The 19,817-nt window shown below is 25.0% G+C and overlaps 13 protein-coding genes across 13 annotated transcripts; 4 read left to right on the top strand and 9 right to left on the bottom strand.

The window, feature by feature from the left end:
• Positions 1-194: 194 nt before the first annotated feature.
• Positions 195-2,048, bottom strand: AAJ76_2200054417 (acs1p; the record flags this gene model as incomplete). The annotated part of the gene is made up of 1 exon (XM_024474649.1): positions 195-2,048. The coding sequence occupies one exon, from the start codon at positions 2,046-2,048 to the stop codon at positions 195-197; it is 1,854 nt and encodes a 617-aa protein (XP_024331166.1).
• A 334-nt stretch (positions 2,049-2,382) lies between these two features.
• Positions 2,383-3,255, bottom strand: AAJ76_2200053210 (mevalonate kinase; the record flags this gene model as incomplete). Its single annotated transcript, XM_024474648.1, has 1 exon — positions 2,383-3,255. The coding sequence occupies one exon, from the start codon at positions 3,253-3,255 to the stop codon at positions 2,383-2,385; it is 873 nt and encodes a 290-aa protein (XP_024331165.1).
• Positions 3,256-3,526: 271 nt separating this feature from the next.
• On the bottom strand, positions 3,527-5,656 carry AAJ76_2200050809 (vacuolar atp synthase subunit a; the record flags this gene model as incomplete). Its single annotated transcript, XM_024474647.1, has 1 exon — positions 3,527-5,656. The coding sequence occupies one exon, from the start codon at positions 5,654-5,656 to the stop codon at positions 3,527-3,529; it is 2,130 nt and encodes a 709-aa protein (XP_024331164.1).
• A 125-nt stretch (positions 5,657-5,781) lies between these two features.
• On the bottom strand, positions 5,782-6,063 carry AAJ76_2200050402 (u6 snrna-associated ribonucleoprotein; the record flags this gene model as incomplete). Its single annotated transcript, XM_024474646.1, has 1 exon — positions 5,782-6,063. The coding sequence occupies one exon, from the start codon at positions 6,061-6,063 to the stop codon at positions 5,782-5,784; it is 282 nt and encodes a 93-aa protein (XP_024331163.1).
• Positions 6,064-6,123: 60 nt separating this feature from the next.
• AAJ76_2200050341 (hypothetical protein) lies at positions 6,124-6,813 on the top strand (the record flags this gene model as incomplete). The annotated part of the gene is made up of 1 exon (XM_024474645.1): positions 6,124-6,813. One exon carries the CDS (start codon positions 6,124-6,126, stop codon positions 6,811-6,813), a length of 690 nt encoding a protein of 229 aa, XP_024331162.1.
• Positions 6,814-6,823: 10 nt separating this feature from the next.
• Positions 6,824-7,714, bottom strand: AAJ76_2200048751 (hypothetical protein; the record flags this gene model as incomplete). Its single annotated transcript, XM_024474644.1, has 1 exon — positions 6,824-7,714. The coding sequence occupies one exon, from the start codon at positions 7,712-7,714 to the stop codon at positions 6,824-6,826; it is 891 nt and encodes a 296-aa protein (XP_024331161.1).
• Positions 7,715-7,890: 176 nt separating this feature from the next.
• AAJ76_2200048574 (valyl-trna synthetase) lies at positions 7,891-10,542 on the top strand (the record flags this gene model as incomplete). The annotated part of the gene is made up of 1 exon (XM_024474643.1): positions 7,891-10,542. One exon carries the CDS (start codon positions 7,891-7,893, stop codon positions 10,540-10,542), a length of 2,652 nt encoding a protein of 883 aa, XP_024331160.1.
• A 126-nt stretch (positions 10,543-10,668) lies between these two features.
• On the top strand, positions 10,669-11,649 carry AAJ76_2200045796 (actin-like 53kda protein; the record flags this gene model as incomplete). The annotated part of the gene is made up of 1 exon (XM_024474642.1): positions 10,669-11,649. The coding sequence occupies one exon, from the start codon at positions 10,669-10,671 to the stop codon at positions 11,647-11,649; it is 981 nt and encodes a 326-aa protein (XP_024331159.1).
• Positions 11,650-11,914: 265 nt separating this feature from the next.
• AAJ76_2200044098 (peptidyl-trna hydrolase) lies at positions 11,915-12,367 on the bottom strand (the record flags this gene model as incomplete). The annotated part of the gene is made up of 1 exon (XM_024474641.1): positions 11,915-12,367. One exon carries the CDS (start codon positions 12,365-12,367, stop codon positions 11,915-11,917), a length of 453 nt encoding a protein of 150 aa, XP_024331158.1.
• A 167-nt stretch (positions 12,368-12,534) lies between these two features.
• AAJ76_2200042944 (glycosyltransferase family 15 protein) lies at positions 12,535-13,521 on the bottom strand (the record flags this gene model as incomplete). The annotated part of the gene is made up of 1 exon (XM_024474640.1): positions 12,535-13,521. One exon carries the CDS (start codon positions 13,519-13,521, stop codon positions 12,535-12,537), a length of 987 nt encoding a protein of 328 aa, XP_024331157.1.
• Positions 13,522-14,163: 642 nt separating this feature from the next.
• AAJ76_2200041486 (dna topoisomerase vi subunit a) lies at positions 14,164-14,979 on the bottom strand (the record flags this gene model as incomplete). Its single annotated transcript, XM_024474639.1, has 1 exon — positions 14,164-14,979. One exon carries the CDS (start codon positions 14,977-14,979, stop codon positions 14,164-14,166), a length of 816 nt encoding a protein of 271 aa, XP_024331156.1.
• Positions 14,980-17,456: 2,477 nt separating this feature from the next.
• On the top strand, positions 17,457-18,542 carry AAJ76_2200039008 (zinc finger protein; the record flags this gene model as incomplete). The annotated part of the gene is made up of 1 exon (XM_024474638.1): positions 17,457-18,542. The coding sequence occupies one exon, from the start codon at positions 17,457-17,459 to the stop codon at positions 18,540-18,542; it is 1,086 nt and encodes a 361-aa protein (XP_024331155.1).
• A 208-nt stretch (positions 18,543-18,750) lies between these two features.
• Positions 18,751-19,479, bottom strand: AAJ76_2200036986 (zinc finger protein; the record flags this gene model as incomplete). Its single annotated transcript, XM_024474637.1, has 1 exon — positions 18,751-19,479. The coding sequence occupies one exon, from the start codon at positions 19,477-19,479 to the stop codon at positions 18,751-18,753; it is 729 nt and encodes a 242-aa protein (XP_024331154.1).
• Positions 19,480-19,817: the final 338 nt, after the last annotated feature.

The raw sequence follows: 19,817 nt of genomic DNA, 5'->3' as shown, positions 1-19,817 counted from the left end.
CACGCCAGCATACCTTTACGGCCTTGCTTATAGGAGAAAAGAGCGTTCCCTTAGGATACAGAATCCTCGGTCTACTTAAAGACCATTTCTCACCTTAAAACATAAAAATACTTAATTCATAACATTTTTATGATAAGGCAGTAAATGTACAGTATTAAATAACTAAAAATAAAAAATATACATTGAATTATAATTTAATGATCAGCTTGATCAATAATCAGAATATTAATACTCTTACAACGCTCTTCTCTTAAAAATCTTCTTATAATTTTACCTGTTTTTGTCTTTGGAAGTTCATCAAAAAACCTGACATCATAATCTCTTAGAATCCTTCCAAAATATTTAACTAGTAGCTCTCTAATATCACATATAACTTTTGCTTCTTGTGCTTTATTTATTAACACTATATTTATACACACTTTTTGTCCACTAATTTCATCATTAATACCTACAACCGCCAACTCACTAATACCCCTACAAGATGATAATATACTCTCTATCTCAAGAGTGCTTATTCTGTGCCCACATACATTAATTACATCATCACACCTACCTAAAATGTAATAATTACCCTGTTCATCACATATAGCCTCATCTCCTGTGTAATAATAACCAGGAAAAGGATTCAAATAGGTACTTTTGTACCTTTGATGATCATTTAAAAGTGTCTTGGCTAAAGATGGCCATTTATAAGAAAATAACAATATTCCTTTTTCATTCGGTGCACATTCATACAAGTCAAATGAATCAGGATTGACTTTTACTATTTTAGGTTTTACACAATACGCTGGTAGACCTACACCTTTTAAATTACAGTTAGGAATCGGAAGTGGACTTATCATAATGGTACCTGTTTCTGTCTGCCAGTACGTATCAATGATAGGAATACCGTTATTAGTTATTTCTTTTAAGAACCTGTGCGGCTCTTCATTTAATAGTTCTCCTACACTCCCTATAATTCGTAATGCAGATACATCATATTTATTTTTTATATCAATTATACTTATATTGTTTTCTTGCATAAACTTCTGTATCATTCTAATAACAGTCGGTGCAGTATAAAAATGCGTAACTCTGTTTTTAGATATAATATCAAATATTCTCATATATGATGGATAAAAAGGAACACCAACAAACACTACTGACGTACCACCCCACAACAAGGGGCCATAAATTGAATGAGAAAAACAAGCCAACCAACCAATATCAGCTGTTGAAAAAAAGATGTCACGATCTTTCCCTTCATAACCAAAATTTAGTTTTATAGTCATCATAGTTCCAAATAAAAACCCTGCTGTTGAATGAACAATGCCTTTAGATCTTCCTGCCGATCCACTAGTAAAAATTATAAAAAAATCATCATTAGCATCTACACTTGTACAAGGCACATAATCATAAAATAATTTACTCTCATTACTCCATAAAAATATATTACTATTATTAACATTAATATGCTCTTGATTAAAAACCAATGTATAACATTGATAATCTATCTGTAACAGGGCTTCATTTACCGTTTCAAAATATTCTGTAAATTTTTCTCCACGCATGGCATAATCCAATGTTATTACTAACTTCGTATTCGTACCTTTTATCCTCTCGCCAATAACGTGCGCACTAAATCCACCAAATACGAAATGCGAAACAAGACCAAGTCTACCACATGCAATTACACAAGAATAAAAATCTAACGAATTATTCCCATAAAATGTTACAACATCTCCTTTCTTAAGCCCTATTCTTTTATAAAAACTGGCTATTTGTAACACCTTTTCCATTAATTCTCTGTACGTAACATACATGTAAGTATCATCATTGCTTACACAAATAAAAGCTATTTTCTCAGGATGTTTATTAACATAACGATCTAGAATATTGTAACAAGGATTTAACATTCCATTCACAAAATAAAGATCTTTCTTTTCATCGTACGCTTTTTCAAAAGGCCTATCCCAATCTAGATATTCGTAAGCATGTTCAGTTAAAAAATTTTCTGTATCGTTTATTGACCTATTATACATTTTTTTGTACTCAGAAATATTTTTCATTGCAATTTAAGGGATTGTCTATTTATGCAAATTAATAAATTAAAAATTCATTAAATTTACATTTTAATTAATTTTAATTAAATTCTAAATTACAAAATACTAACAAATTTCCTAATTACAAAACATTACTGATATTAATGAAATTAATTTGTAATCTTTTTCATTTATATATTTAATTAGTGTCAACGTGTGATAAGTAATTTCTACTTTAAATTATGCTAATTATTTTTACTACAATAATAAAGTTGTCTATAATTTATTAAAACGTGTTTTTAAAGCAGTTTTCGCAATTTTAAAAATTAATTAAAATTTTTGGTTGTCATTAAAATTTAATTTATACATTAATTAAATTAATGCCACAATGGTCAATATTCACTTCTTCCCAGTTTTCTAAACTACAAGATTTTTTTACTATTGTAAATAAATGACCACCATTACCAGCACCAGTGATTTTAGATTCTATTCCCTGCTCTCTAAGACGTCTTACTTCATTTTTCATTTTTTCTGGAACAACACCCAAATCTTCAAAAATATCTTGAGCTTTTTTGATTAATGCATAAAGTTCACAGAGTTTAAAAGGCCTACTAAGCAATTCATATGCCTTTTCAGAAATCACACTTAACATTTCATAATTCTTTTGTTTATTATTTAAATCTTGTTTAATAGTTTTACACGTATCTTTTGATATATTACTATTATAAATTAAAATTTTATACATTGAAATATATTCAGCTGTCATTTTTTTTACTTTTTTATTTTTAAATGATATCATTCCCCCATATCTTAATGTGGCACAATCAACACCTGAGCTTTTTCCATGAAAAATATCTTCAAAAGTGTCTGCTTCTTTAAAAATTTTTTCATTGTAAAAATTTATCTTTTTTTGATGGTATAAAGCAATGGAACTAAGAATGGAAATAGCAGCACTACTTCCTAATCCACATCCTAAAAAATATTGGATATCTATAATACCATTATAGTTTGAAGATGTAGACATTACTTTAGAATCTTTACCTACAGAAAATACAAATACTGGATTGTTTGATTCTTTAATTAATAAATTTATGCAATTTTCCTTTTTTTTATATTCGGGCATATATAAAACACAATATTTGTTTATGCAAACTGATATACATCTTCCACCAATTAAGACTGAATGTTCACCAAATAAAATAAGTTTTAGTGGGCTTTTTGCAATTCTGTTCATAAGGGATTTAAATATGATTTTAAATATAAAATTAATTTAATTATATTTTTAGTGTAAAGTTTCAATTTTACATCAAAATTTCAAACATATTTTTATTTTTATTGTAAAAAATAAATTTATTAAATATATTTAAATAATAAAATTTTATTAAAATATGACCTTGTTGTGTATAAAACAAAAATAAAGTAAATTGTGCTAAAATTTATTAGCAAATTTATTAAATAAATTATTTTTTTTTACAATAAAAAATTAATGTAATTTTAATAAACTTTTAATCATCAATAACTTGTTTGAAAGATAACGGTTCAAATTTGTATCCTCCTCCTTTATAGAATTTAGAATGAAATTCTATCCAATTAAGTCTAAGTGCATGTAAACAAGATCCCAACCCTTCTAATCCTATTAACAGCCCAAATGTTAAAGCCATAAATATTGGGAAAAGTACTATTTGTAAAACATAATTATTTAACCCAATGGTAAATTCTACTAAAACCTTAGTTAGCTGTGCATGAGCAAGTGATACAGCCCATAATCTTAAATAAGATGATGAATTAGATATCAAACCAATACCAAATTCTATAGTATGTATTCCCGAATTCATCCAAATATCTAATGTGTCTTCACTTTTCACAAGCTTCTTTTTAAATAAATATATCGGCTTTGCAAAGAACATCCAAGGCAAGGAAATAAAAAGTATAAACATCATGAAAAGTTGGACATACATCTGCCCAGAATAAAGAGGATCTTTTATATTAAATGGACTAGTATACATTAGAACAAGTGTAGATATAAGTGACGGATTAATGTTTTTTGATAAATCAATATAGAGCCACTTATAAACAATTAAAAATACAAGATATCCTAAAAATGCAACATATGCTAGTGCCTGGGGAATAACAACACAATATAAATCAACATAATTAGAAAAATAAAATGCATTACAAAAAGATAACACTACACCTAGTCCCATATGAAGAAACCCAATAACAATTGATAATTTCATTTTAACAGAATTTGTAAATTCCATTTCATTTTTCGCTCCATGCCAATCAGGATCTAATCCAAATGGATAAATATCATCTGAGGAAGACCGATTTTTTATTCTACCTCCAAATAAATTTAAAGGAAAAGATGTAATATCTGAATATAAAAAACCAAAAAGAATAGAAGCCAATCCACATAAAAATAAAACATATCTACCGTCTATCAACAGTGTAAATGATTTATATTTCTTATAAAGTTTTTCTTTATGTTTAATCATATACCAAGCCATAAATACAAGAATAATTCCATGAAAAATATCTCCAAACATCACACCAAAAAGCATTGGAAATAAAAAGATCATAAAAATTGCAGGATTAATTTCTCTGTATGATGGTACACCATAAACATTAATTAAATCCTGAAAAACTTCTGTATATTTATTTAACTTAAATGCAGAAGGTGGATCTTCCGTTACATCTGTATTATCTTCAAACACAAAATGCCAATCTGAATTTTCGGATGTTTCTGAAAGCTTTTGAAGTCTATTATAATCATCTTCTCTTATCCACGCTTCTCCCATCAAACTATCTCTACCTTTATCAAAATTAAATTTATTTAAAGTGTTATATATCTTACTCTCCTTATCAACATAATATTTTAGTGTTAAATACATCTGTGAAATTTTTTCAACTTCATTTTTCATTGCTTCTTTATTAAAATCTTCAACATTTTCAATTTGACTAATAACACTAGTAAGTGCTAATAAATTCTTTTTAGGTTCAGTATATTTTTCCATATCTAATATACGTCCACCCAAAGATACAAAAATTTTATTCATTTTATCTAACGCTTCTTTTCCATGTGTAAAAATTATAAAAATAACTTTTTGATGTTTATCATTATCTCTAGTTTTAATAACTATATTTCTTCTTAATGCTTGATGCAGTATTTTCTTTATTAAAAATTTTTGGCCTCTATCAACAATCCCAGTAATAAATTCAAATTTCATTTTCTCTGAATTCGCACCAACTTCAGAAACAAATCTTTCCATATCTTCCAGCATATGTAAATCTTCTTTCAATTTTATTAAATTTGAATGTGTTTCTTTTTTAATTGTTTTAAGCTGTACCATTCTATTATAAAATTTATTAATGGCTTCTTCTACTGAATCTAAATCACTATTTTTAACTTCAGTCAAATCAACATTTTCTACTTCTTTTCCAAGAAAAGAAAGACGTGATTGTAGCTTTTCAATATGCTTAAGTTCATTAATATAAAGTAATTTGTCACTTTTTATAGTATCATTTAAATTTCTAAAATGTGCTATCTCATTATCACCAAGTTCTGTAATACACTTTCTGGCATTATCTTTACTCAAATATAATGTTACTAATTTCATTTTTTCACTTCTTAACATTTATGTTTTTAAAATTGACGGGCTTATTTTTTTTATAAAACTCGTGATAAATAATTCGACCAATTAAATTATGCAGAAAAAAATTATTTAAATACCCACACAATTTGTTTGTTTAAATAAAAAAGTCAATTATTTATTTTTTGTAAATCTGAAATACAAAGTCTTGATCCATGATTAAGTCTTTCAAGTTTGTCATCTATATCGAGCTCTATAGATTTTATGGCCAATCCTCTAACAGAACAAATTTTCATTTGTTGTAAAGAAATTTCTGCTGTTTCAACTTCTTTTAAACATAAATTAAGATAGGGATCTACATTTATTAATAATCCTGATATCTTCATGTTATTTTTTAGAGTTATATTTATTTTTGTGTCAATTTTTGTCAAAAAGAATTCATAAAATAGCATTAATCAAGGGTTAAAGGAGATCTCCTTTTTTAAACCAAATTAAACCTTAACATTTTACCCATGGAGCAACAATCAAGAATTCAAAAGATTATTGCAAAAACAAATTGTTCATACAATCATGCTTTAGAAGCAGATAATGAATCAAAGGGTAATTTAGACCTTGCTTATGAAATAGCAAAGAAAAAGTCTAATGAATTATACGTAGGAGGCGGCAGTAGTGGGTTGGCTGTTGAATCTGGTGATATAAAAAATGAAATTGTAGGCTACAAAAATGGTTTACTTGTTAACAATAAATTTTATGATTATTCTGAAAATGACAATATGAGGCTGAAAAAGATGCTTGAAAAAAACGAATTTGATGCAAATATTTTGGGCGTAAATGATTCTAGAGCAGAAGTTGTATATAAAAATTGTGAGGATGAAATGTACCAAAACAAAGAAAAAAAAAAGGAAAAAACTTGGGATGAATCAAAAAAACATGTGCTTAATTTTGATTCAAAAATTGAAATATCTTGTCCTGACGAAATAATAATGGATAAAGATGGTGATATAACATTTAAAATATTTGTAGATGGAAGAAGAATACCGGTTGTTATGAATAATAACATGAAGGTATCTGATTTGTACTATGAGTTAAAAAAATATACAAAAAAAAATATTGTATTAATGAAAGGAAACAAAAAGGTTGAATTCTCTGATGACATTACCTCCCTTAAAAGAAATATGTTAATTATGCGCGAAGAAAAATAAAATTTTGATTTTATATGAGCTTATAAATGCATAATTCTATTAGATACTTTAAATTATAAAGTATAAGTTCATTAAGTTTCTTTTCTTTTTCATTTATCTTTTCTGAAAGTAGTATTAATATTTTACCAATTTTATCTGAAGTGCCTTTTTCCACAACTTTAATTAAAACGTCAGTCAGGCATATTTTAAATCTTAAACATAAATCGTCACTAAAAATGTAATTAAAAACTTCATCGATGATACAATCAAATGATTTAATAACAAGAGCGTATAATCCATCACTTTTAACTAAATCATATCCATCATAAGACAGTATTGTGTCAAAATATTCTTTGTATTTTGCTTTTATTAATCTATCACTAGCTTTATTAATAAGTAAAGGTAACTTATGAAATACCTCATCTAACCTTACACGATTTTCCTCTTTAATAATTTTAATTCCTTCTTGTAAATAATTTATTGGTGTTCTATGCACAAAAATAAATTTATCAATTTCTATTTTCTTTTTAGAATCAAATTTACTTTTTATTTTTGCCTGTTGTTTACTCTTAAAGCATTCAACGGGCATTAAATCTTTAAACTTGTCTAACTCTCCAAATCCTTGCATATTAAAAGATGAGTCTTTGAATAAAGCAGCTGTCAAAATTATTGAATGCTCATAAATTGGAGATAAAGGATTCTTTAGATGTCTAGAAATTCCTTTTATAAAAATATTTGGATCCAAGTTTTTATGCTCTAAAATTTTTCTTGTAATTTTAACACTTTCATTTACATCTGTATTTCTATAAAATGAATCAGCAAGTGAAGTAGGAGAGTCTCGATCAATATCGCATATATTTAAATTTTCAGTTTTAAAATTGGTGTCTAAAAATTCTTTAATACTGTCTGTAATCTTATGCATGGGTTTAAATTTTATTCTAAAATTTCTCTTTTCTAAAAATCTTGTCTAATAATCAACCATAAAATTTTTATATACAGTTGGTTTATTTTTCTTCAAAATAAATATCAAATGCATAATTTCTATATTAAATGACAAGTATACAATAATGTCTACTTTAAAGAAAAATTACTTATTTAATGACCCTTAAAATGGATAGAAAGGCACTTAAAGAAGAGAAAAAGAAACAAAAACTTGAAAAATTTTTGAACAAAAAAACAACACAGTCTAAGATATCTAAAGCACCTAAACCTGCTAAAAATAAATCTTCTAGTGGATATGATCCAATGCCTGTGGAACAAAAATGGAATAATTATTGGCTGTCAAATAACTTGTTCGAGCCACAGGAAAGAAGTAATAAATTTGTGATGTGTATGCCACCTCCAAATATAACTGGCAGTCTTCACATTGGACATTCTATGATGATAGCCATACAAGATGCTATATGCAGATACATGAGATTAATAAATTATGAAGTGTTATATTTACCAGGTACTGATCATGCGGGAATAGCTACACAAACTGTAGTCATGAAGCAATTAGAAAAAGAAAAAAAGACATACAATCGAGAATCTTTCCTAGAAGCTACTTGGAAATGGAAAGAAAATTACGGATCGAGAATATTAGATCAGTTTAAAAGACTAGGCACAAGTGCAGATTTTAGTAGACAAAAGTTTACAATGGATGCTGGTATGAATAAAGCTGTTACAGAGGCATTTTGTTCATTATACGAAAAAGGTCTTATTTACAGAGATAATAAAATAGTTAACTGGTGTTGTAAATTACAAACTACATTAAGTGATATAGAAATTGATTACTTAAGTGTAGGAAAAAATACGATTTTAAAAATTGATGGACGTGATTATGAATTTGGTGTTATATACGTTTTTAAATATCCTGTAAAATTTGTCAAAGATGGTTACGAATCAGAAGGTCACATAGAAGTAGCTACAACGCGACCCGAGACAATTTTAGGGGATGTTGCATTATGTGCTAATCCAAAAGATGCACGATATACTAAATATGATAAAATAATACCGCGTAATCCGATTACCGAAGAAGAACTTTCTTTTGTTTTTGATGAAGCAGCTGAAATGGATCTTGAATCTGGTGTTTTAAAAATTACCCCCGCACATGACCCAATTGATTTTGAAATAGGAAAAAAGAATAATTTAAAAAATATTAAAATATTTGATAATCAAAATAAAATAATAATAGAAGGAAACTATTACAAATTAAAAAGACTTGATGCTAGAGATTTAGTAGTACAAACATTAAAAAACAAAAATCTTTTTGTAGAAAAAAAACCTTATGAACAAGTTTTACCGATGTGTTCTAGATCTAGTGATCTTTTAGAACCCGTCATTAAAGAACAATGGTGGTGTTCATGTTCTGAAATGGCCAAGAAAGCCATCGATGCTGTTAAAACAGAGCAAATCAAAATTTACCCCGAGGAATCAAAAGATGACTGGTACAGATGGTTTGAAAATCCAAGAGACTGGTGTTTATCAAGACAATTATGGTGGGGACACAGAATACCTGCCTATAAGACGCCTGATGGTGTGTGGACAATAGCTAGAAACAAAGAACAGGCTATTCGATCTTATAAAAAAAACAATCCTTTAAATGCGCACTATCAAGAATCCGACTTTGTACAGGATGAAGATGTTTTAGATACTTGGTTTTCTTCAGGTCTTTGGCCTTTTGCTACTTTGGGATGGCCAAATAAAAATCAAGACTTAGACAAATATTTTCCAACTTCCTTACTTGAAACCGGAAAGGATATATTATTTTTTTGGGTAGGTAGGATGGTCATGATGTCTTTAGAATTAACTGGAAAAGTCCCCTTTAAGAAAGTTTTGCTTCATGGAATAGTACGAGATGCTTATGGGAGAAAAATGAGCAAAAGTCTTGGTAATGTAATTGATCCTATTCACGTGATAGATGGTGCCAGTATTGAAACCCTTTTAGATGCCCTAAAATTAGGAAATCTTACTAAAGAAAACTTAATTAATGCAGAATCTGCAGTAAAAAAAGATTTTATAAATGGTATTACTGTATGTGGTGCAGATGCATTGCGTTTTACACTCCTTTCCTACATGAATGGCATTAATGACATTAAATTAGATATTGAAAGAGTCAAAGGTAATAGGAAATTTTGCAATAAAATATGGAATGCTGCCCTTTTTGTTAAAAAGATTGTAGATGAAATTATTTCCTCTGATTCTTTATCTTATCAAGATTTACTTAATCTAGATTTGTCTAATGAAGATGATAAATTATTAGTATGGCTGATACAAGAAAGAAATAAAGTGATTTCTACCACACATAAAGCATTTAAAGAATACAAATTTATGTCAGCAGTTCAATCTATTCATCAATTTTTTCTATATGATTTTTGTGATGTTTACATAGAAATAGTAAAAAAAATCAAAACTAAAAAATATATCCAAGCATGTTTTATGATGCTTATTGATTCTATAAAAATATTCAGTCCGTATATGCCCTTCATTACAGAAGAGATTTATTCCCAGTTTTTCGATAATTCTTTGATGTATACAAGTTATCCTGAAATCATTCATAACAAATTTTCTACTAATTTTAAGTCTACGCTTTCTAAAATAAAAGCCATTAGAGCAGATATTGAAAAATATGGTAAAGAGAAAGTTGATGTCATTTTGGATGGATGTGAGTGTTTTGATAAGATCGACATACAGTTTATATCTATTTTGATACCCAACATTAATACTATCAAGTTTGGAGAAGGATATGAAGTAAAAAAAGTAAATTAAATTTGTTAGTTTCTGTTATTTTACTTAAAGATATATTTCTACTTAATAATTTGAATAATATATATCATTAATAAATTATATTTTACATTTATAGTGTAAAACTTATTTTTATGTTAAACCCCTTAAATGTTTATCTGCTCTGATAATAATTCTGTAATTGTAGATATCGGTACAGAAACATATAAGATTGGTTACTCTGATAAAGAATATCCTATGTATTTTAATTCTTCAAAAACATTTAAAAATCAATTTTTATCTCCCGTTTCCTGTTCTACAATAACTAATATCGATTCTTATATGACACTTCTAAAAGACAATTTACCTAAAGATACTTCTTATCTTTTAGTATGCGAAAATACTTTTGAGAATGAATCAGTAAAAAATAAACTCTTGGCTGAAATTATGGAAGAAAATCTTGCTTCGTCTGTAATTTTTTTTAAAAGTGCTATTCTTGATACTTTTTCATACAGCAAAACAACTGCGCTTGTTTTATCTTTCAGTGGAGGATCATCACAAATTGTTTCTGTGGTAGAAGGATACGTTACCTACAGAAAAAAAATAGACTTTGGTTGTGAAAACATCACTGAAATGTATTTAAACAAGATTGATAAAAATAAGCTAGATAACAAATTCTCGTCATTTTCTTTTTATGCTAATGATAATTTTCTAAATTTTAAAAAGTCAGAATATGCGAGATTAAAAAAGGAAGATTTCTATTTAAAATGTCATGACATAAGTTTTAAACATCAGTTTGATTATTTACATAGAGGCATGTTTAAAATATTAGAACTTCTTGATGAAGTCTTACAGAACAATTCACCTGATAAAAAAAGTGCTCTTCTAAATAATATTATTATATCTGGAGGTGGTTCTTATATTAATAATGTTCTATCTATTTGTCAAAATATTATTTCTACTAAATATGGTAAAGATAATATTTGTGTTATTAATCATCCTTCAAGATTCCATACATATTTTGGAGGAGTGTTAGCAGGAAATATAGGAAATTTTAAGAGTTTGAATATAGGAAGAGCAGATTATGCAGAAAGCGGTGTAAATATTTTTAAAAAGAAAAATCACTCATGGTTGATAAATAAAAATATTTAACTAAAAGCGTATTTATATTTTTCATTCTTATACCCAACAGCTACTGTAATTGAAGATTTTTTTTTTACAAAATATATTTTTTAATTTACTGATTGACTATAAAAATGAAAAACTTATGCGGCATAAATTCAAAAAAAAAATTAATTTAGTTCTAAATCTTTTATAGAAAAAGTAACATAAAAAATTTTATATTGGCAATATTGTCTATCTATAAATTGTCAGAATAAACAAACTTTTAAATATTTTTTAAGCTAAAAAATTCTACTTATGTTATTAACTTTAAATAATTAAACCACTCATGACATATTTTAGCGCTTGTAGGTCCAATTATTAGTACTGTATTACTTCCAGAAGGTATTTGTGTACGTCCAGCATCGTGAATTTTAGAATATTTTATTCCAAAAATATGTGCCTTATTTGATAGCTCTTCAATATCACCGAAATCTCCTTCATAAATATTTATCCTTTTACCACTTTTCTTCCAATTTTTATATATCTCTTTATTGCTTACCATATGTGCTAGTACATGACTAATAGCATGAGCTATTTGTGAAATAATTTTACCTTTTGACATATTTAGAGTTTTATTGATAATAAGATTAATTATAATATCGGAGTCAAGCTTTTTTAATCTATTACGTTTTACTAGTAAATTTAATAGTAAAAGTGAAGCAAAAGAAATTCCTAATAAAAATATTATATTTGTTTCGTAGTTCATGGGTAAAAAAAATAATTCTTTTTAACTTGAAATAAAATAAAAAAAGTAAGTATAAAAAATAAAGACGAGAATAATAGAGGCTTGTTTAAAGACTTAAAAAATTTTATTTTTCATATTTTTAAGGCAATTAATATGACTGGCATAAAAGCCAATACTTAAATACAAATTTATTTAGATAATAAGATATCATTTTCCCAATCTTTCAAACAAGATTGCGGCATCCAGTCTACAGATCTTTTAGGATCACAGTTACAGTCCTTTTGTCTGGAAGGTGACGAAGGGCAATGACTAAATGGTGGATGTTCATATCCTATATCTTCAAAAAAATGTATTTTACTTTTATCTAAAAATAAAGAGAGTGCCAAACTATGTACAGGAGCATCACCCCATCTTTCATAAAAAAATCCTCCCGACTTATCTAACCAATTGAAATAGCTTCTGTAAATTGGAGATCTCCAAAAATCAAAGCTAGCAATTTCAAAGTTGGACCAAAAATGACATCCATTATACCCCATAGATTCATTTAATAAAAATTTACTAATAACCGGGTTTCCTATCAAAGCTTTAGACTGTTTTGCAAAATTTATTGTCTCTTTATACAAACTTGGTATCGTCTCCATAAATTCTTTTATAGTTATCACAAACGAATACTCTTTATTATTATTCCTTAAGTATTCAAATGGATCAAAATTAATTTTACACAAAAACTTAACATCTGGTTCAATTCTCCAGTAATATCTGTATTTTTTAACCAATGGGATATCAAAAAATTTTCCGGAAAAAAATCGACACATTTTTCTATAAGACAGTGAATCGCCGTAAATAATATTAGCAGCTTTTAAAATATCCATGTAAGCCTTTACCTTATTCATATCGATAAATTTAGGGATACCAAATTCATCCTCAGTCAATTTACCAAATTGTACATCAGATGATACAATACTTTTAATTCTGGTTTTAAATTCTTCTGTAAAGTCTTCATCATTCACCATCACATAAGGGTATCCAAACTTTTTGTTAAACATTTCTTCAAAATTTTTCAGCGTATTGCTTATTCCTTTTAAATCAGAATTTCTACATAAAATAAATATAACAGCGTTTTCTTTGGTGTTGAAATGATGAAAATATAATATTAATTGTGTGAAGTAAAACATGTTGGTGATAAATAATAATATTTGTATTTAAGTTTTAAAAAAAATCAAAAAAAAATGATATATTTACAATATATAAATCATATTTAAATAAGCATAAAAACAAATATACTACATGTTAAATATACAAGTATGTTTTTTAATATACAAATTATGTCTAAAAATATAATTGTTGGTATTATTGCTGTCAAATTATTATTTTTGTAAACAAATATTAATTTTTGTAACTGTTAGACATATTGAAATTTAAAAATATTAATTATTACATAAAACATTGACATGTAAAAACAATGACATTTAATCAAAATGTTGTATTTGTGTATAGAGTTTATACAAAAATTAATATTTAATTAAATAATATCATTATGCATTGACTTTTAAGACAAACAAGAACAAAATATTAATATTTAAACATTGTTAAAATCTTTTTGTTTTTTAGAAAATAAAAATTTATGCTTAAAACCTTTAAAAATGAATTTTTATGTTTTTATAGAACTTGATCAATTTATGAATTATGAAGAAATAATTTTAATTTTAAAAATAAATATATGCATTAATTTGGGTTAATTAAAATAAAATTTTGATATAAAAACAATATCAACTTTTGTTTATTTTTACATTTACATTATATATTTTTTATATAAATTATATTATTTTTGTGTAGAAATAGTTATTTATGTCAAATCCTTTTGCACTAAATAATCCTTCAATCTCTATTTTTATGTTATTTTTTAACATATAAAATAACTCTATCTCATAAACTTTTTGCTTTAAAAGTGTATTAATTTTTCTAATATCATATTTATTAAGAATCATAAAATGTTGCTTATCAATAAGATTTATGTCTTTAATATCTATTCCTATTTTTTTTATAGAAGGATATTTAGTGCATATTTCTAATCCATATGGATCAAAGTCGAAAATACCATATTTTCTAATGTTAAGCTTATTGACTAACAATAATGTATTTCTACAGGGATAACCTTTCCCACATATAAATAAAATATCATTAGAAATATATTCTCTAACTGTTTTACTAAAAATAGTATCTTTTTCGATTATAAGACATTTTTTTTGTGTGTATTCAATCCTATCTATTTGATTCATATCAGGTATTAAAGATGTGCCTTTGAGATTTACATGTACAAGCTTATTATTTTTATAAAATGTTATGTTTCCATAGAATACACCTTTTAAAGTAGTAGATATCAATAAATCTGATTGTGTACATTTTAATTTATTACATGTATCTTTAATTAGCATGTCTACAATAGACTGTTTTTTAAATATTGACACTGAATTATAATAAATCTCTCTTTTATTTTTAATCTTATTTAGTGTTAATCCTAAGTGTATTTGTTCATAGAATTTTAGTCTTTGTATAATATTTGGATATCTCTTTATATTTTTTAAAATGTAAATTACAAGTTCTTCAAGTTTTACTTTAAGATTATTTTTCATTTATGCAGATAAAATTTTACAATAAATTTATACTTTAAAATTTATACGAATTTTTTAAAAATTTACAAGAAATTATTTATTGTAGGATGACATTTTATGGTAAATTTTAGACAAATTAGAGCTATTTATAAGACAAAGCTATAAATGGCTTCAAAAAAAATATAAAATAACAAAATATGTTAGAATATTTATACTCAACAATTTCTGTGGATGATAAAAAATTACTATTAAATATCAAATTTACATTAACAATATATATATCTGAAATTTTTCTGTCTACGAATACCAAAGATCAAGATTAAAAATAACATTTTTAATTAAAGTTATCATTCGATATTTGTTATTAATTAAAAAATTATTTTAATTTTTGATGCTTTAATTTTTTTAAAAATTATAATTAATGAAAAATATGCATAGGCGAAATAATTTAATTAAACAATATTAGAACTGCTAAATACTATTTATTTTAAAAAATTTCTTAGCTTTTATGATCCGAATTTCTTGGTTTTACTATAAACAATATTAAACTAAAATGTGACTTTATAAAAAACATAATTTTTAGTAAAATTTTATATAAAAGTTTTAATTTTTATTTATAAAAAATTATTGATGTATAACTTCAAGTATTAACATATTTAATACCATTTAGTAATGTAATATAAATCTAGAATTTATTTAATGTTATTTTTCAAAATAAATAGACTGTGCAACAAAGTAAAGTTTAGCAAATAATATACTTAAAATTTAAGAGCTTTTTTAAAAAAGTTTCTCTATTTTATATAAAAAGATTTATAACATTTTTTAATGCATAATGAAGAAAATTTACAAAAAATTTTTGAAGTTATAAAAAAATATCTTTGAAAAAGAATTTGCAATAAGTGTAAAAAAGAAATTAAATTTCGGTATGTAAACAAAATAAGGTTCGCTACAAAGGTTAAAAATGGGGTACTAAAAGTGGTTTATTAATACTGCTTTTGAAGAATGAAAGATAATTATTTTTTTATCTTAAAATTTTTTAATTTATGTTTGAAAAGGCTAAATTCATTACATATTTCTAAAATTTAGGTGTAAGACCTTCTCTGATAACAAAATATTTTAAAAAATTACAAAAGAAAAGCTTTATTTTAATACTTACAGAAAAAGATAATTATTAAGTTACCAGACATATTTTGGAACTTGATGAAAGTAAATATAACAGGGGACATGTATTCGATGGTGTTTGGGTTCTTGAAATGGTTAAAAGAACTAGTAATTATAAAAATTTTTCCCCGTTCCTAATAGGTCATACTATTACTGCATAAATTAATTTTATTTTTAAATAAAGAATCTATAATCAATTTAGATTGTTGAAATGAACATAGTAAAGCTAAAACCCATATAAAAAGCACAAGACAATAAATCACAGTCTTTTCTTTAGGGATCCAACAACGTCTGTACATACCAATACCATAAAAATGAATTGGGCAGCAATTAAACAGCAAACATTACCTAGATGTAGAACTAAAACCATGATATTGCTATATTTATTACGATTTATGTTGCATAAAAGCCATAGAAAGTGTTATTTTAAATTTTAATTAATTTGTTATTTTGATTTTTCTATTGAATCTTAAAATTTGGGGTTAAAAAATTTTATTAATCTATTTATATTAATAGAGGATCTTAACTTAAAATTAGCCAAAATTTATAAACACTTGTAGATATTTAAACAAAGTATACACTATCAAGTAATAGTACACATTTTAAGTGATAAAGTATGAAAAATTTATAGTAAATTAGTCTTTTCTAAACGTGTTAAATTATAATATATAAATATTAAATTATTAAAGATTTAAAATAGAATTGACTTTATTAGAGTTATTTTACATTTAAGATGTAGAATAAATATTTCTTCCCTCCTTTTACCAATTATTAAAGATACTCCTTATAATGCTATTTTACAATTAATAAATAATTAATGAAATTTGTAGAAGTTTATTGGTATTTTCTAGTTTACATCATATTTAAATATATTATTTATTTATTATAAGTTTATATAAATAGTGATTAATAAGTTATCTTTTATTAAGATTTTAATACATAAAGTAATTACTTATTACTTTTTGATTATTAAATTATTTGTACTAATAGCGTAAATATACAATAAAAATAAATATGAAATTTTTAAAATAGTAACACTTTACATTATTAATTTTCTATTAAATCATAATTAATATTTTTATTTTGTAAAATTCCATAAATGTAAAACATTTTAATATTTAAATAAAAATTTTAATTAGTGGAAAAATAAATCTTGTAAAATGCTACTATTTGGATTTAGTCATTCATAAATTGTAATAATTTTGTAAAAAGAAGAAAATTTTTTCTTTTTTTTATTGTCATAATCAATTCTAAAAATTATTTGCACTGGACTGTTATATACTAAAAAAAGTAAAAGAGTTTTTTTTGTTTTTATTAATTTAAACCCATAACCCTTTATGTCAAATTATAATATTAAAAAAAATGATAAGAATGAAATTATGAAGAAATGCATAAAAGATGTACAAAAAAATAAGAAAAATTTTTCTCACACTGAGAAGATGGATTTCTCGGCTGACAAAAAGTTTAGTTTTGAAAGACTTTCTAAAGAAGAAGAGAAGGCTATAAATAATTTAGTTGCAATGTCAAGACTTTCTAGTGGGTTTAAAAGATCAAATATACCATCTGTAGAATTTATTCGGAATACTCTAAAGTGTAAAAGTTGTATGAGCTCATATAGTCCTACTACCATTCAAATGTTAATTTATTGCGGATACTATGGAGATTTTAGAATGATGTTTGATCAGCAATTTGTTAATAATTTAAATTGCATTAATTATAAAAATAATAGTGTTATAAAAAGTGTAGATGAAACTAAAAAGGATTCTTTGTCTTCTGAAAATAAGTTAAAGAATAATTATGTTGATAATAGTAATAATCAGAAAATAATATCTAAAACATCAAACAAACATTTAAATTCTTCGCAATCAATTTCGTCTAGTGACAGATATCAATTAAGCACACAACAACAGCTTTTTGAGTTGCGGAAAAATTCGCTTAAAAATAAAAATTTAGTTGATTTTGAAAAAAATAAGGAAGAATGTAAGGATAATTTATCAGTAAAAAATTTTGAAAATAAAGAAAATGGGACTGGAGATTTTACAAATTCAACACTAAGTGATTTTATTACTCTAAAAGATATTTCTAATCCTGAAGACACACCTTCTATCAAATCAGAAGGAATTAGTCTTCTTGAGAATAACATTAAAATTGTACATGATAAAGAAAAAGGAGTATCTCAGTTTTATTGCAAATTTTGTGACAGTAATTTTACTAGTAAAAATGGATTAAATTATCACATAAAATATGTGCACACTGTAGAAAAATCAAAAGTTATAAAACCCTTTACTTGTCCTTTTAAAAAGTGTAATAAAAAATACAAAAATAAAAATGGATTGTATTATCATTTAACACATCGACACCACGATGAAGTTGATGATGTAGATGCTTTATTTGCAATGTGTATGGTAAATAAAAAAAAATAAATTTTATATTTATTTGTAAAATATTTTTTTTAATTAAATTTAGAATTCTATGCTACAAAAATTTAATATGTTATTTGAGAGGCTTACAAGGGCCACAGTATTTTTTTAATTAAAATTTTAAGAACTTTTTGTTTAGTGTACATTGAACACAAGGGTATTTAAAAAATTAAAAAAAGCATAAGATTTATTTGTAAAAATCATAAAATTTTTATTTTTTATTTTTTATTTTTTTTGTTTGCATATTTGAAAGTATAGTGCTATTGTGCAATGTTTTAAAATCTTCACTATCTTTCTTGTGATAATGTTCAAGATGGTAAAAAAGTCCATTTTTGTTTTTGTATTTTCTTTTACATACTTTTTTAAAAGGGCATAAATATGGTTTTACAATATTTTCTTTATGTTTTGAGTGTACATTTTTTAAGTGATATTTTAACCCATTTTTTGTTGTAAATTCGTTCGAACAAGTTTTACAAATAAATCGATGCTCTGTATTTTTTCGCATATCTATTTTATATAATTTTTCTACATCTTCAATAGTTGGTAAGTCTCCTTTATTTAAATCTAAAATTTTATCGTTGAAAATGGAACAATTGTGTATCCCACAGTTAACAAATGCAGATAGATCTCCTGATACACAACTATATATTAAATTTTGTATTCTTGCGTATATGTTTGTTTCGTCACATAAATCACAAATAATAATATTTTCTATAAAGTTTAGGGATGGAACTAGCGGTGAATTTGTCTTTTTATTTTTTTGTGGTAACATAAGTGAGAGTAAGTTCAATGTTGCATCTTCTTCTTGATTAGATAATTCTTTAAAAGGTTTATCAGACATTTTACTATATTCTTGGGTTGTATAAGAAATATTTTGATCTTTTAAATCATTTTTTAAAAAGTTTATTTTATCAGTTACACCTTTATTATCTTCAATCATATACAAAGAAAGATGTATTTTTTTATAAATGATATCAACAAATCAAAGATATAATAGAAAATAAGGAGAATGTCTTATTTAATAACATTTTGATACATTTAATATAATATTTTACTCTATAAAATAAATTAAAAGAACTACAAAAGGAATAACTATCTTGTTATTTGATGTTTCCATTATTTAAATTAATTAGTTTCAATAAAAAAAATATACTTGTTAAAATTTTTTTCTATTTTTCAATTACGCATTATTGTTTACATTTATAATAAGAAATGTATTGTTAAACTTTTTTTCGCCTTTTTATTACGCTTTATTATGTACATTTATAGTAAGAAAAA

The sequence above is a fragment of the Vairimorpha ceranae genome (assembly GCF_000988165.1).
Source record: "Vairimorpha ceranae strain PA08 1199 chromosome Unknown NODE_22, whole genome shotgun sequence".
NCBI lineage: Eukaryota > Fungi > Microsporidia > Nosematidae > Vairimorpha > Vairimorpha ceranae.
The sequence above is the reverse complement of the archived record's forward strand: the minus strand, read 5'-3'. Positions and strand labels throughout refer to the sequence as shown.